At 43.7% G+C, this 16,886-nt stretch overlaps 1 protein-coding gene across 3 annotated transcripts; it reads left to right on the forward strand.

Annotated features, from left to right (window-relative positions):
* Positions 1-2,131: 2,131 nt before the first annotated feature.
* LOC118375227 (ATP synthase F(0) complex subunit C2, mitochondrial-like) lies at positions 2,132-4,361 on the forward strand. Of its 3 annotated transcripts, none has more exons than XM_035761747.2 (5): positions 2,132-2,293; positions 2,491-2,591; positions 3,466-3,540; positions 3,751-3,941; positions 4,065-4,361. In XM_035761747.2, the coding sequence occupies exons 2-5, from the start codon at positions 2,553-2,555 to the stop codon at positions 4,177-4,179; spliced, it is 420 nt and encodes a 139-aa protein (XP_035617640.1). In that variant the 5' UTR covers positions 2,132-2,293; positions 2,491-2,552; the 3' UTR covers positions 4,180-4,361. The 3 variants fall into 3 exon arrangements, with proteins under 3 accessions (XP_035617640.1, XP_052378995.1, XP_035617641.1); XM_035761748.2 differs by lacking the exon at positions 2,132-2,293 and adding an exon at positions 2,322-2,396; XM_052523035.1 differs by lacking the exon at positions 2,132-2,293 and having other exon boundaries at positions 2,300-2,591.
* Positions 4,362-16,886: the final 12,525 nt, after the last annotated feature.

Below are 16,886 nucleotides of genomic sequence, written 5' to 3' on the forward strand. Positions count from 1 at the left end.
TATAACAGAACATGGCCAAGATGTTCAAATGTTCATAAATGACCAGCATGGTCGAATAATAACAAGGCAGAACAGTTGAAACTGGAGCAGCAGCACAGTCAGGTGGACTGGGGACAGCAAGGAGTCATCAAGTCAGGTCGTCCTGGGGCACGGTACTTGGGCTCAGGTCAGTTGAAACTGGAGCAGCAGCATGGCCAGGTGGACTGGGGACAGCAAGGAGTCATCATGTCAGGTAGTCCTGGGGCATGGTCCTAGGGCTCAGGTCCTCCGAGAGAGAGAAAGAAAGAAGGAGAGAATTAGAGAACGCACACTTAGATTCACACAGGACACCGAATAGGACAGAAGAAGTACTCCAGATATAACAAACTGACCCTAGCCCCCCGACACAAACTACTGCAGCATAAATACTGGAGGCTGAGACAGTGATCTGTGATCTGTTTATTAACTTGGCTTTCGAAGACTTTAGAAAAGCAGGGCAGGATGGATATAGGTCTGTAACAGTTTGGGTCTAGAGTGTCTCCCCCTTTGAAGAGGGGGATGACTGCTGCAGCTTTCCAAACTTTAGGGATCTCGGACGATGCAAAAGAGAGGTTGAACAGACTGGTAATAGGGGTTGCAACAATGGCGGTGGATAATTTTAGAAAGAGAGGGTCCAGATTGTTTAGCCCAGCTGATTTGTACGGGTCCAGGTTTTGCAGCTCTTTCAGAACATCTCCTATCTGGATTTGGGTGAAGGAGAAGCTGGGGGTCTCGGGCAGGTAGCGGCGGGGGGTGCGGAGCTGTTAGCCAGGGTTGGGGGAGCCAGATGGAAAGCATGGCCAGCCGTAGAGAAATGCTTATTGAGATGTTAAATTATCATGGATTTATCGGTGGTGACTGTGTTACCTAGCCTCAGTGCAGTGGGCAGCTGGGAGGAGGTGTTCTTGTTAACCATGGACTTTACAGTCTCCCAAAACGTTTTGGAGTTAGAGCTACAGGATGCACATTTCTGTTTGAAAAAGCTAGCCTTTGCTTTCCTGACTGACTGTGTATTGGTTGCTGACTTCCCTTAGCAGTTGCATATCGCGGGGACTATTCGATGCTATTGCAGTTCGCCACAGAATGTTTTTGTGCTGGTCAAGGGCAGCCAGATCTGGAGTGAACCAAGGGCTATATCTATTCTTAGTTCTACATTTTTTGAAAGGGGCATGCTTATTGATAGCCTAGTCCAGTCTATATCAACCATTCAATCATATATTTGTCAAATGCTGATATTCTCTAAGCCAGACGTTCTGTGGAAAATAAGTTGATTCTTCCCGTTTGTGCTATTTATATGTATTGGTTTAATATTTAGACAAGACATACCTATTAAAAGGGTAGGCCTCTACATTAAAGGCTTACATACATTTCATTCATGGAGCTCCGATTGATTTTCATAGTTAATTAACCAGAACAATCTTTGTCAATTACATGTTTCTTTAATTGTCATTCATAAAAGTATAGGGTTTAATAAAGTTATAGTGAAATGACCTTGCGTGGCACTGTTATCGCATTAGTGGAAACCAAGACTGTTCTCAGGGCAAGTCTGACTGTTTTGACTAACAGAAGTAACTTCTTGCAGCAGGTTAGGATAATGAACATGACAGGTTACGAAAATCACCGTAGCAGGTTTGGAGAATAAGCTAAAATTCTAAAATTGCACCGGAAGCGATTTATCAAGCTGCAACCAGGCCTGCCTTGGGAAAAGTCTTGTTTTCGACTAATGCAATGCCACTTTCATTGTCGCAAAATCTTCATCCGGGAATCTATAAACAACGATTTGCGCGGCCGCACTACTATGCCGAAGATTTTATAACTAACCCAAGATAGACTATAACCAGTCGTTTCCAATGGGCGCAAATGAAACATAGTGTGCAGAGCCATGCACGTGAAAGTGAGTTCCTATTGGTGCGTTCCAGCATTTATTTGCATATTTCCGGTAGGGAACGCCAAGTCTCTGCTTGTGCAATAACTCAAGTGGGCCTTGCACTCCTAAACAACGCACTTTTTGAGCAAAGGGTAAGTCTCAAGTTTTCAAAACGCAGCCCAATCTATTTTTGGAAACAGAAAATTGTATGGCGAGCAAATGTTTTATCGATGAGAAAATTAGCAGAATATCGGCCATCTTCTCCCACTGCCAGTCACTGGACTTCCCCTCATCACCACATTTGGTGTTGAGTGGAAACGCCAACCGGATGCTTCACATTTATATATTCGGTGAAATATCTCCTCGTTGTTCCATCTGTGTCTACTGTGGTTCGACCTTCTGCAGTCGGTAAGTGTCGAAAGGAGTGCTATCTAAGAATTGTCCGTTACAAATCCTTTTTAATCCTTCGTTAAAACAACACGTAGAACAATACAAGCGAGGGTTACATATTGTACGGATCATTGTGTACATTGGTCTGTCATTATTATTTTTTGTATCGTTGTGCATTTACAAATCGATTGACCTTATCTGTAACGTCTTCGCAGAAAGACCCGGGCTTCAATCAAATTTGACCGACCAGGTTATTAAAACAAGACTAAAATTGAACATGTACGCCTGCGCTAAGTTCGTCTCCACTCCGGCTCTGGTGAGTTTATTTTCGTCAATCTGTTGAATCCATGTTTAATTCACATTCTCCGGCTGTGTTCGTATGGGCCTGTGTTGAACTGTCTGACAAGGGTATTGGCTAACGTTAACTTAGTTAACGTTTATGATTATGTAAGTGACACTATTTTTAGTTTCCTCGCTGTTTGCACATTCGATACTCCAAGCCGGAACTAGCTATCCGGCTTTTTAGCTATAGACTAACGTTAGTTAGCTATGAATAAAAGGTCAACGTGACACTTGGCTTGCTTCAACATCCAAGTCTATCTGTAACGTTACCTAGCTTGTGACATAGCTACCTACGCTAGTTAACCCTCTGGCCTGCTTTTCTTTCTTTGTTTTTGTGTGTTTGGGACTCTCTGTCCAAGGTCATGTTTTACTTGACTAGAAACATTTCCATGTTCAGGTAAAACATGTTTACCAGGTTGCTTTACTGGTAACGTTTGACATTAGCTTGTGCAAAGTGCACAAGCCTTGTAACGTTACTGTTACCAGGTGGCGTTGAGGAGCGAATCGTATCTACTTTTTGATGACTAAGCTGGGAAAGCAGCTATGATGTTGGAATTAACGAATTGTAATGTGTTGTTGGTATTGCATGTCTTGGTACAGCTCTGATATTCCACATTGACAGTGGCTAGCTACTGTCAAGGTGCCTGCCACAGGCCAAGGTGCACTTGTTCCGCCTTTCACGGTGGGAACCATAACACTTAGGAGTTTACTTGTCTTGAACTTTGAACTGCCCTGTGCACTTCATCTGTCATTTTATGTATTACCTTCAAGATCTTCCGTGTGTGCCCTTAGGCAAAATATTTGTGCATTTTTATTTCACTCAGTTTTGTCCTTGTCCCCTGGTGCAGGTCCGTGCTGGCTCCCGGACTCTTTACAGACCCTTGTCTGCCTGTATGATGTCCAGGCCCGAGGTCAACACAGAGGTGAGGAAAGACTCTTCTTGCAGTGGGTTTTATGCTCTTCACTGTTGAATATAATGCAATGTTTTCAAGCCCCCTAATGGTCATGGATGTAGGATGTTTTCAAGCCCCCTAATGGTCATGGATGTAGGACTTTTTCAAGCCCCCTAATGGTCATTGATGTAGGAAGTGCTTTTATCCATCATTAAAAAAGAGGCTTGCTTTGTTTTTCAGAACAATGTAGCCCTCATGCCACAGAGCCCCTTCACCCAAGTAGCACTGAGAGGCTTCCAGACCAGTGCTGTGAGCAGGGACATCGACACAGCCGCTAAGTTCATTGGTGCTGGAGCAGCCACGGTCGGAGTGGCTGGATCCGGTGCTGGAATTGGGACAGTGTTTGGCAGTCTCATTATTGGATATGCCAGGTAAGTCCACATCTACAAATGGATGCCTAGATATGTGCTTGTCAATGTCAGCTTTCAGAAGGTAGAAAAAAAACAATGATTTTAAAAGCTGACTTTTACATAGAAATGTGTTGTGTTTTGCAGGAACCCATCTCTGAAGCAGCAGCTGTTCTCCTATGCTATCCTGGGATTCGCCCTGTCTGAAGCCATGGGTCTATTCTGTTTGATGGTTGCCTTCTTAATCTTGTTTGCTATGTAACAAATGTATTGTTCATAGAAACACTGTAATTACTGATGTGACTCCATATTTTATTGTGGTTACCAAAAATGTTCTGTGTTGGTATCATGGAAATTTATATTTTCAAAGTCTAAATAACAAAAACATGTTTTGTAAAAATGTAAGAAATTACATAATTAAAATGCATGTATTTGACTATTTAACATATGGCAGTATGTTTTCTGTTGGGAATGATGTTTCACCACAATCAAGAAGACAACTAGCTTCTATTGAATGTCAGCAAGGGATTATACAAAAGAACTGCTTAACTTACTGTAAATCAGGCTGGCACATTTTCCAATGCATCATATGTTCGCTTCTGTGGGTCCACATTGATGCTTTTGTTGGTTCAAGTGCAGTTCTATAGAAGTATGTAAGTAGGCAGCAAGTGAATGCTTGCTTTTGTAAATGGCATTAAATAAATCTAGACAATTTGATGGTGCTAAATAGTGGTCACTGGTCCAGTTTAATTTGGGATACTCTGAATGAACATGCGTAGTCTGTCAAAAAGCCTGCAGGTCTTGATATATTTGGTTAAGCTTGGATAATATTGGCTAATTACTTAGAAATATATTTTAGAGCTTTAAGATGCCTGAGAACACCAGATCCAAAATATTGCCAAATTGGATGGGCCCAGAGGAAATTCATCCATAGTGTCTTTGATGCAACGATTTCCGAAGATAATTCCAATACTCATACATGCCGTGTAGTTTCTGCAGATGGGTCACCCTTCATACCCCGGCTCCTGGTTGTCACATTTTCAAGACCCAGGGTTATGTTCAGTCGGCACAGAACAGAAAACACTGAGGATGGTACTACTTGATCTCATCCAAACAGATTTCTCCTTTTTGCTTTCATTTTGGACAATTTTACATATTTTGCGTTTGGTATTTTACCTGGGTTCATTCCTCCATCCCACAGATGATAACATTTACCTTTTGTATTTAGGAGACTTCTGTAATTCTCACTGTTCTGGTGGGATTAATTTCCCACTTTAACTTTAGTTGTAGTTCTTCCAAAGCCTTGTTCATCTGGACTTTCATGTCGATTGTGCTTTTGCTCACCAAGCACTTTATTGAAGATTAGATCCTCTAATAATCTGGACGCTTGTGTGCTTTATATGAAATGTTTTGTTTCATTGTGGTTGTTTGGCATTGGCCTAGCATACTGCATGCACCAAATCTCTGCTGTCATATCCACAAGGTCGTTGGAATTATCCCAGCATTTATTCTCATGACTAGCTATAAAGATAATTGAAATTGACAATATTCTAAAATGTATTGTCAACCGATTTCTCTTAATTTCTATAAAATTGCGGTTGCTATCTGTACAGCGGAGATGCTGCTCTCGCGAGAGTTGCACAGAGGAGGGATTTCGATACGAAGGATTGCGCTGGTGGGTAAGTGCACGAGCTCAAGGAGATTGTATACAAAGATATCGCACGTGTACCGATTTCTTGGCATTAGTGGGGATTTAAGTGTTAAGAAAAACTAGTCTGTGATAAATGCACCTTCATGTATTAACATGAGTAAATATAGTTAATATGGCGACCGTACTATGCTTGCAGATGTTAAGTTACTGACTGAAGGTGGTGTGGATAGGACGAGCAAGCAAGCCAGTTGGTGATGCGGAGGAGTGGTGTGTAAAACAAAACCATCGCACATTGTTTAGTAAGAATGCGCTGAATTATTTTAACAATTCTAAGTAATTGTAACTGTTTCTTCTGAATAAACGCACTATGACGTCGAGTGTCATCTTTCACAATTCGAGTTTCCACTAACCATTTTGATAAGATATATTTTATTTTCTTCCTCTAACCCCAACAATATTCTCACTCCTGATTGGAAAAGACCATGCATTTACAAGTGGAAGTTGCCAACTTGCCATCAATAAGCTTTGTCCTCAAGATAAAATCTTTGAAAGAGCCTATAAGGCGAGGAACATTAATCTGGAATGTTCTACCTACTAAAGTACAAATCATATATATAAAATATTATTTATTCCGGGTGTAAAAGGAATTCCTAAATATGAGTGATGACAAACCGTTCTTATGTTCTGCTCCTGAATGTGGTCAGGTGTGTTTTGAAAGTCCCTGTGGTTATATGTGTAAAGTATATATTTATCATCTTTTCATAGCGATTTACAAATGAAGACCATTTGGCTGTCCACGAACACAAACATGAGATGACACTAAAGTTTGGTCCAGCAAGAGGCAACAGTGTCACAGTAGCCGGTAAGCTCTACAAGGGGTTTCAAATCAATTACTAAGGGACAGTGGTGGATAAAGTACCCAGTTGTAATACTTGAGTAAAAGTAAAGATGCCTTAATAGAAAGTCACCCAGTAAAATACCACTTGAGGAGAAGCCAACAAGTATTTGGCATTGCAATAAGCTCAGAGTGAATTGTTCTCCGTTATGACCACCCAGTGTAATGGAGTTGATCTACAGTTTAAAATATTTTGTCATCTCAGAATGAGGTTTATACTCATTTTTTAATAGTTTCTTCACAGACGAACCACTTATTTTTCTGGGAGCTTTGTCTTCTGTTGAATAGTCTCACTCTTTGGTTTAATGTCAGTCACCAGGACTGGTACCATATTGTGTGAAGTCCATTTAATTAGGCTGTTAAGTTATGTTCCTTTGATTGCCGGTTAAGTTTATTAATACATTTTTTTGTAGTGTAAAGTGTATCATAATGTTCTTAAATTATATATTTTTGAAAAACTATATAATTGCTGTTTGTTGTGTAACCCACAGTGTCGTTTGTCTTCGCTCCAGTCCAGTCTCTGGCACCTTCCCCATACTCTTTCTGCTGCCTAATGGACAGACCATGCCCGTCGCTATCCCAGCAACCATTGCATCCCGTGTACACATTCCAACCGCCATTCCTGTAAGTATTGCAAGTCTTGTTTTATGGAGTTCCATTGTGTATTTCGATTGTATTGATTTCCAATGAGCTGCAGTGGTTAGAGCATTGGGCCAGCTGCTGGATCGAATCCCCGAGCTGACAAGGTAAAAATCTGTCATTCTGCCCCTGGGCAAGGCACTGTACCCCGGGCGCCGAATAAGTGGATGTCAACTTTGGCAGATCCCGCACCTCTCTGTTTCAGAGGGTTTGGGTTAAATGCGGAAGACACATTTCAATTGAATGCATTCAGTTGTACTTCTGACTAAGTATCCCCCCTTTCCCCTTTCTCAATCACTTGGGCACATTTCCACTAGGCCTATACCCACGTTCCAGTAGTTAATGTCTTATCTGCATTCTGCCCCTAGAGGTCCCTATTTACTGCTTTGGCACTAGTGTCTTTTGTATGTGTTGCATAGGCAAGGGATGATGGGGGATCTAATGTGCCTTAGAAGAGAGCAGCTGTATGTCACCATGGCAAAGACATTGAGTAGGCCAAACAGTTACTTGGCCCCATCCAGAGTGCCATTTGTCCTTGTACAATTTGAATCACCACACTTGACTTCTGGCAGACTGGGTGGACCATGCCAGATGTGTGTCACAATCAATTAACATTATGATCTGGATATTACGTTTCAGTGTCCGTTGAGAACATGAGCTGATATATCCATATCATATGTGCTTTATAAGTTTCTGTCCCTGGTTCCTCCAGAGCCACGTCTCTCTGTCCCTGGTTCCTCCAGAGCCACGTCTCTCTGTCCCTGGTTCCCCCAGAGCCACGTCTCCCTGTCCCTGGTTCCCCCAGAGCCACGTCTCCCTGTCCCTGGTTCCTCCAGAGCCACGTCTCTCTATCCCTGGTTCCTCCAGAGCCACGTCTCTCTATCCCTGGTTCCTCCAGAGCCACGTCTCTCTATCCCTGGTTCCTCCAGAGCCACGTCTCTCTATCCCTGGTTCCTCCAGAGCCACGTCTCTCTATCCCTGGTTCCCCCAGAGCCACGTCTCTCTGTCCCTGGTTCCCCCAGAGCCACGTCTCTCTATCCCTGGTTCCTCCAGAGCCACGTCTCTCTATCCCTGGTTCCCCCAGAGCCACGTCTCTCTGTCCCTGGTTCCCCCAGAGCCACATCTCTCTATCCCTGGTTCCTCCAGAGCCACGTCTCTCTATCCCTGGTTCCTCCAGAGCCACGTCTCTCTATCCCTGGTTCCTCCAGAGCCACGTCTCTCTATCCCTGGTTCCCCCAGAGCCACGTCTCTCTGTCCCTGGTTCCCCCAGAGCCACGTCTCTCTATCCCTGGTTCCTCCAGAGCCACGTCTCTCTATCCCTGGTTCCCCCAGAGCCACGTCTCTCTATTCCTGGTTCCCCCAGAGCCACGTCTCTCTGTCCCTGGTTCCCCCAGAGCCACGTCTCTCTGTCCCTGGTTCCCCCAGAGCCACGTCTCTCTGTCCCTGGTTCCCCAGAGCCACGTCACTCTGTCCCTGGTTCCCCAGAGCCACGTCTCTCTATTTCTGGTTCCCCCCACTGAGCAGAAGATGATTATCTGTGGGGAACACTGAGCAGAAGATGATTATCTGTGGGGAACACTGAGCAGAAGATGATTATCTGTGGGGAACACTGAGCAGAAGATGATTATCTGTGGGGAACACTGAGCAGAAGATGATTATCTGTGGGGAACACTGAGCAGAAGATGATTATCTGTGGGGAACACTGAGCAGAAGATGATTATCTGTGGGGAACACTGAGCAGAAGATGATTATCTGTGGGGAACACTGAGCAGAAGATGATTATCTGTGGGGAACACTGAGCAGAAGATGATTATCTGTGGGGAACACTGAGCAGAAGATGATTATCTGTGGGGAACACTGAGCAGAAGACGATTATCTGTGGGGAACACTGAGCAGAAGATGATTATCTGTGGGGAACACTGAGCAGAAGATGATTATCTGTGGGGAACACTGAGCAGAAGATGATTATCTGTGGGGAACACTGAGCAGAAGATGATTATCTGTGGGGAACACTGAGCAGAAGACGATTATCTGTGGGGAACACTGAGCAGAAGACGATTATCTGTGGGGAACACTGAGCAGAAGATGATTATCTGTGGGGAACACTGAGCAGAAGATGATTATCTGTGGGGAACACTGAGCAGAAGATGATTATCAGTGGGGAACACTGAGCAGAAGATGATTATCTGTGGGGAACACTGAGCAGAAGATGATTATCTGTGGGGAACACTGAGCAGAAGATGATTATCTGTGGGGAACACTGAGCAAAAGATGATTATCTGTGGGGAACACTGAGCAGAAGATGATTATCTGTGGGGAACACTGAGCAGAAGATGATTATCTGTGGGGAACACTGAGCAGAAGATGATTATCTGTGGGGAACACTGAGCAGAAGACGTTTATCTGTGGGGAACACTGAGCAGAAGATGATTATCTGTGGGGAACACTGAGCAGAAGATGATTAACTGTGGGGAACACTGAGCAGAAGATGATTATCTGTTGATGATGTCGCAGCAGGGAAAACATCTCCATTCTCCCAGTCTGTGGGGAATACTGACTGGGCCTCCTCTTCTCTCCTTCCTTTCATCCACTCTTCTCTCTCTTTTTCCATCCGTGTCATTGTCAGGAGATGGTAGACGAGTCCCAGCTCTGTCCTTCCCGCTCGTCTCTCTCCATCCCTCATCTTTTTGCTCAGCCTCTCTCTTCATGTGTTCTCCACACAGACAGGCAGGCAACTCATTAGCGTGCGTGGTGCATCTCTATCTATTCTCCACACAGACCGGCCATCCAGCCTCATGAGGCTGAGATATGAGGAAAACTCTGAGCGTACGGCGCTGTGTGTGTGTGTGTGTACATTGGGAGGGGATGGGGAGGGAGCTGCCTACCCCCTAACTGGGAAAGATAATTATCCTTGTGCTTGTCTCTATGTGTGTCTGCGCTGTCATCTTGTCAGACCCGTCACCGTAGTAATGGCCCTGGAATCCCTGGACCCCACTCCCCACAAGCCCTCCAATCAGAAGCTAAGCTGGTAATGTTGCTCTTGTGTAACTAACATCATGCCGCAAAATCCCTCAAATATGTAATATAAAATGTATCCACAATGTAATGTTATGTACTTTAAATTTACAGTATAGACAACGTAGTGAATACTGTAGGCTAATTCCACCTCATTGTAGTGTCTCCAGTCTCTGGCCCTGTGTAATAGTAGTGTCTCCTGTCTCTTTCCCTGTGTAATAGTAGTGTCTCCTGTCTCTTTCCCTGTGTATTAGTAGTGTCTCCTGTCTCTTTCCCTGTGTTTTAATAGTGTCTCCTGTCTCTGGCCCTGTGTATTAGTAGTGTCTATGGCCCTGTGTATTAGTAGTGTCTCTGGCCCTGTGTGTTAGTAGTGTCTCCTGTCTCTGGCCCTGTGTATTAGTAGTGTCTCTGGCCCTGTGTGTCAGTAGTGTCTCTGGCCCTGTGTAATAGTAGTGTCTCTGGCCCTGTGTGTTAGTAGTGTCTCCTGTCTCTGGCCCTGTGTATTAGTAGTGTCTCCTGTCTCTGGCCCTGTGTATTAGTAGTGTCTCCTGTCTCTGGCCCTGTGTAATAGTAGTGTCTCCTGTCTCTGGCCCTGTGTATTAGTAGTGTCTCCTGTCTCTGGCCCTGTGTGTTAGTAGTGTCTCTGGCCCTGTGTGTTAGTAGTTTCTCTGGCCCTGTGTGTTAGTAGTGTCTCTGGCCCTGTGTGTTAGTAGTGTCTCTGGCCCTGTGTGTTAGTAGTTTCTCTGGCCCTGTGTGTTAGTAGTTTCTCTGGCCCTGTGTGTTAGTAGTTTCTCTGGCCCTGTGTATTAGTAGTGTCTCTGGCCCTGTGTGTTAGTAGTGTCTCCTGTCTCTGGCCCTGTGTGTTAGTAGTGTCTCCTGTCTCTGGCCCTGTGTAATAGTAGTGTCTCCTGTCTCTGGCCCTGTGTATTAGTAGTGTCTCTGGCCCTGTGTGTTAGTAGTGTCTCTGGCCCTGTGTGTCAGTAGTGTCTCTGGCCCTGTGTGTTAGTAGTGTCTCCTGTCTCTGGCCCTGTGTATTAGTAGTGTCTCTGGCCCTGTGTATTAGTAGTGTCTCTGGCCCTGTGTGTCAGTAGTGTCTCTGGCCCTGTGTGTTAGTAGTGTCTCCTATCTCTGGCCCTGTGTATTAGTAGTGTGTCTGGCCCTGTGTGTTAGTAGTGTCTCTGGCCCTGTGTGTCAGTAGTGTCTCTGGCCCTGTGTGCTAGTAGTGTCTCCTGTCTCTGGCCCTGTGTAATAGTAGTGTCTCCTATCTCTGGCCCTGTGTGTTAGTAGTGTCTCCTGTCTCTGGCCCTGTGTGTTAGTAGTGTCTCTGGCCCTGTGTGTTAGTAGTGTCTCTGGCCCTGTGTGTCAGTAGTGTCTCCTGTCTCTGGCCCTGTGTAATAGTAGTGTCTCCTGTCTCTGGCCCTGTGTGTTAGTAGTGTCTCCAGTCTCTGGCCCTGTGTGTTAGTAGCGTCTCCAGTCTCTGGCCCTGTGTGTTAGTAGTGTCTCCAGTCTCTGGCCCTGTGTGTTAGTAGTGTCTCCAGTCTCTGGCCCTGTATATTAGTAGTGTCTCCTGTCTCTGGCCCTGTGTAATAGTAGTGTCTCTGGCCCTGTGTGTTAGTAGTGTCTCTGGCCCTGTGTAATAGTAGTGTCTCCTGTCTCTGGCCCTGTGTTTTAGTAGTGTCTCCTGTCTCTGGCCCTGTGTATTAGTAGTGTCTCCAGTCTCTGGCCCTGTGTGTTAGTAGCGTCTCCAGTCTCTGGCCCTGTGTGTTAGTAGTGTCTCCAGTCTCTGGCCCTGTGTGTTAGTAGTGTCTCCAGTCTCTGGCCCTGTATATTAGTAGTGTCTCCAGTCTCTGGCCCTGTATATTAGTAGTGTCTCCTGTCTCTGGCCCTGTGTAATAGTAGTGTCTCTGGCCCTGTGTGTTAGTAGTGTCTCCTGTCTCTGGCCCTGTGTAATAGTAGTGTCTCTGGCCCTGTGTATTAGTAGCGTCTCCAGTCTCTGGCCCTGTATATTAGTAGTGTCTCCAGTCTCTGGCCCTGTATATTAGTAGTGTCTCCTGTCTCTGGCCCTGTGTAATAGTAGTGTCTCTTGCCCTGTGTGTTAGTAGTGTCTCCTGTCCCTGGCCCTGTGTGTTAGTAGTGTCTCCTGTCTCTGGCCCTGTGTAATAGTAGTGTCTCTGGCCCTGTGTATTAGTAGTGTCTCCAGTCTCTGGCCCTGTGTATTAGTAGTGTCTCTGGCCCTGTGTAATAGTAGTGTCTCCTGTCTCTGGCCCTGTGTGTTAGTAGTGTCTCCTGTCTCTGGCCCTGTGTATTAGTAGTGTCTCCAGTCTCTGGCCCTGTGTGTTAGTAGCGTCTCCAGTCTCTGGCCCTGTGTATTAGTAGTGTCTCTGGCCCTGTGTGTTAGTAGTGTCTCCTGTCTCTGGCCCTGTGTGTTAGTAGCGTCTCCAGTCTCTGGCCCTGTGTATTAGTAGTGTCTCTGGCCCTGTGTAATAGTAGTGTCTCTGGCCCTGTGTGTTAGTAGTGTCTCCTGTCTCTGGCCCTGTGTATTAGTAGTGTCTCCAGTCTCTGGCCCTGTGTAATAGTAGTGTCTCTGGCCCTGTGTATTAGTAGTGTCTCCTGTCTCTGGCCCTGTATATTAGTAGTGTCTCCAGTCTCTGGCCCTGTGTATTAGTAGTGTCTCCAGTCTCTGGCCCTGTGTATTAGTAGTGTCTCCAGTCTCTGGCCCTGTGTGTTAGTAGTGTCTCCTGTCTCTGGCCCTGTGTATTAGTAGTGTCTCCAGTCTCTGGCCCTGTGTGTTAGTAGTGTCTCCTGTCTCTGGCCCTGTGTATTAGTAGTGTCTCCTGTCTCTGGCCCTGTGTATTTGTAGTGTCTCCTGTCTCTGGCCCTGTGTATTAGTAGTGTCTCCAGTCTCTGGCCCTGTGTGTTAGTAGTGTCTCCAGTCTCTGGCCCTGTGTGTCAGTAGTGTCTCCTGTCTCTGGCCCTGTGTGTTAGTAGTGTCTCCTGTCTCTGGCCCTGTGTGTCAGTAGTGTCTCCTGTCTCTGGCCCTGTGTATTAGTAGTGTCTCCTGTCTCTGGCCCTGTGTGTTAGTAGTGTCTCCTGTCTCTGGCCCTGTGTGTTAGTAGTGTCTCCTGTCTCTGGCCCTGTGTGTCAGTAGTGTCTCCTGTCTCTGGCCCTGTGTAATAGTAGTGTCTCCTGTCTCTGGCCCTGTGTAATAGTAGTGTCTCCAGTCTCTGGCCCTGTGTTATAGTAGTGTCTCTGGCCCTGTGTGTTAGTAGTGTCTCCTGTCTCTGGCCCTGTGTGTTAGTAGTGCCTCCTGTCTTTGGCCCTTTGTGTTAGTAGTGTCTCCTGTTCCTGTAACAGAGACAGTAGATCAAGCTGGTCTGTGATAATGTAATGGTGACAGTAGATCTTGCTGGTCTGTCATAATGTAATAGTGACAGTAGATCTAGCTGATCTGTCATAATGTATTAGAGACAGTAGATCTAACTGGTCTGTCATAATATAATGGAAACAGTAGATCTAGCTGGTCTGTCATAATATAATAGAGACAGTAGATCTAAATGGTCGGTCATAATGTATTCGAGACTGTAGATCTAGCTGGTCTATAATAATGTATTAGAGACAGTAGATCTAACTGGTCTGTCATAATATAATAGAGACAATAGATCTAGCTGGTCTGTCATAATGTAATAGTGACAGTAGATCTTGCTGGTCTGTCATAATATAATAGAGACAGTAGATCCAGCTGGTCTGTCATAATTTAATAGAGACAGTCGATCTTGCTGGTCTAGATTTGCTGGTCTGTCATTATTTAATAGAGACAGTAGATCTTGCTGGTCTGGATTTGCTGGTCTGTCATTATTTAATAGTGACAGTAGATCTTGCTGGTCTCTCATAATATAATAGAGACTGCAGATGTTGCTGGTCTGTCATGATATAATAGAGACTGTAGATGTTGCTGGTCTGTCATGATATAATAGAGACTGTAGATGTTGCTGGTCTGTCATGATATAAGAGACGGTAGATTTAGCTGATCTATCAAATTATAATGGAGACAGTAGATCTAGCTGGTCTGTCATAATCTAATAGAGACAGTCGATCTTGCTGGTATGTCATAATATCATAGAGACAGTAGATCTAGCTGGTCTGTCATAATATAATAGAGACAGTAGATCTTGCTGGTATGTCATAATATAATAGAGACAGTAGATCTTGCTGGTATGTCATAATATAATATAGACAGTAGATCTAGCTGGTCTGTCATAATATATTACAGACAGTAGATCTTGCTGGTCTGTCATTATTCAACGGAGACAGTATATCTCACTGGTCTGTCATAATAGAATAGAGACAGTAGATCTCGCTGGTCTCTCATAATATAATAGAGACAGTATATCTCGCTGGTCTGTCATAATAGAATAGAGACAGTAGATCTCGCTGGTCTCTCATAATATAATAGAGACAGTAGATCTAGCCGGTCTGTCATAATATAATAGAGACAGTAGATCTAACTGGCCTGTCATAATTTAACAGAGACAGTAGATCTGGCTGGTCTGTAATAATATAATAGAGTCAGTAGATCTATCTGATCTGTCATAGTTTATTAGAGAATGTAGATCCAGCTGGTCTGTCATATTATATTTGGGACAGTAGATCTAGCTGGTCTGTCATAATGTAATAGAGACAGTAGATCTAGCTGGTCTGTCATAATGTAATAGAGACAGTAGATCCAGCTGGTCTGTCATATTATATTTGGGACAGTAGATCTAACTGGCCTGTCATAATTTAACAGAGACAGTAGATATAGCTTGTTTGTCATATTATAATAGAGCCAGTAGATCAAGCTGGTCTGCCATAATATAATAGAGACATTAGATCTAACTGGTCTGTCAAAATTTAATAGAGACATTAGATCTAGCTGATCTGGCATAGTATATTACAGAATGTAGATCCAGCTGGTCTGTCATATTATATTAGGGACAGTAGATCTCGCTGGTCTGTCATAATTTAATAGAGACAGTAGATCTTGCTGGTCTGTCATAATATAATAGAGACAGTAGATCTAGCTGGTCTGTCATAATATACTAGAGACAGTTGATCGAGCTGGTCTGTCATAATATAATAGAGACAGTAGATCTCTCTGGTCTGTCATAATATACTAGAGACTGTTGATCGAGCTGGTCTGTCATAATATAATAGAGACAGTAGATCGTTCTGGTCTGTCGTAATATAATAGAGACAGTAGATCTCTCTGGTCTGTCATAATACATTTGAGACATTAGATCTAGCTGGTCTGTCATAGTGTAAAAGTGACAGAAGATCTCCCTGGTCTGTCATAATATAATAGAGACAGTAGATCTAGCTGGTCTGCCATAATATAATAGAGATGGTAGATTAAGCTGGTCAGTCATAATATAATAGAGACAGTAGATCTCTGGTCAGTCATAATTTAATAGTGACAGTAGATCTACCTGGTCTGTCATACTATATTAGAGATCTCATCTTGCTGGTCAGTCATAATATAACAGCGACAGTAGATCTAGCTGGTCTCTGATATGTAATAGTGACAGTAGATCTACCTGGTCTGTCATACTATATTAGAGATCTCATCTTGCTGGTCTGTCATAATATAATAGAGGCAGTAGATGTAGCTGGTCTGTCATAATATAATAGAGATCTCATCTTGCTGGTCTGTCATAATATAATAGAGACAGTAGATCTAGCTGGTCTGTCGTAATATAATAGAGATAGTAGATCTAGCTGGTCTGTCATAATATAATAGAGATCTCATCTTGCTGGTCTGTCATAATATAATAGAGACAGTAGATCTAGCTGGTCTCTCATAATTTAACAGAGACAGTAGATCTCTCTGGTCTGTCATAATAAATTAGACATTAGATCTAGCTGATTTGTCATAGTATATTACAGAATGTAGATCCAGCTGGTCTGTCATAATGTAATAATGACAGTAGATCTAGCTGGTCAGTCATCGTGTAAAAGTGACAGAAGATCTCCCTGGTCTGTCATACTATATTAGAGATCTCATCTTGCTGATCTGTCATATTATAATAGAGACAGTAGATCTAGCAAGTCTGTCATATTATAATAGAGACAGTAGATCTAGCAAGTCTGCCATATTATAATAGAGACTGTAGATGTTGCTGTTCTGTCATAGTATAATAGAGACTGTAGATCCTGCTGGTCTGTCATAATATAATAGATACAGTAGATCTTGCTGGTCCTTCATAATATAATAGAGATGGTAGATTAAGCTGGTCAGTCATAATATAACAGCGACAGTAGATCTAGCTGGTCTCTCATAGTGTAATAGTGACAGTAGATCTACCTCGTCTGTCATACTATATTAGAGATCTCATCTTGCTGGTCTGTCATAATATAATAGAGGCGGTAGATTGAGCCGATCTGTTGTAATATAATAGAGACAGTAGATGGCAGCGTAGCCTTGTGGTTAGTGTTTGACTTGTCACCGGAAGGTTGCAACTTCAAACCCCTGAGCTGACAAGGTACAAATCTGTCCTTCTACCACTGAACAGGCAGTTAACACACTGTTCCTAGGCCTTCATTGAAAAGTCCTTGTTCTTAACTGACTTGCCTTGTTAACTGACTTGCCTAGTTAAATAAAGGTACAATAAAATAATATAATAGAGACAGTAGATGCAGCTGGTCTGTGTCGTAGATAATTGTTACAGAAATATAATACTGTCTATAGAAATATAATACTCTCAGAAGAACTTCTTGAATTCAAAGTAGACTT

The sequence above is a fragment of the Oncorhynchus keta genome, chromosome 7 (assembly GCF_023373465.1).
Source record: "Oncorhynchus keta strain PuntledgeMale-10-30-2019 chromosome 7, Oket_V2, whole genome shotgun sequence".
Lineage (NCBI taxonomy): Eukaryota > Metazoa > Chordata > Actinopteri > Salmoniformes > Salmonidae > Oncorhynchus > Oncorhynchus keta.

Coding starts and splice junctions, on each gene's coding strand:
- LOC118375227 (XM_035761747.2), top strand. CDS start 2,553: ATGTACGCCTGCGCTAAGTTCGTCTCCACTCCGGCTCTG. Junction 3,541..3,750: donor GGCCCGAGGTCAACACAGAG/GTGAGGAAAGAC, acceptor TTTGTTTTTCAG/AACAATGTAGCCCTCATGCC. Junction 3,942..4,064: donor CTCATTATTGGATATGCCAG/GTAAGTCCACAT, acceptor TGTGTTTTGCAG/GAACCCATCTCTGAAGCAGC.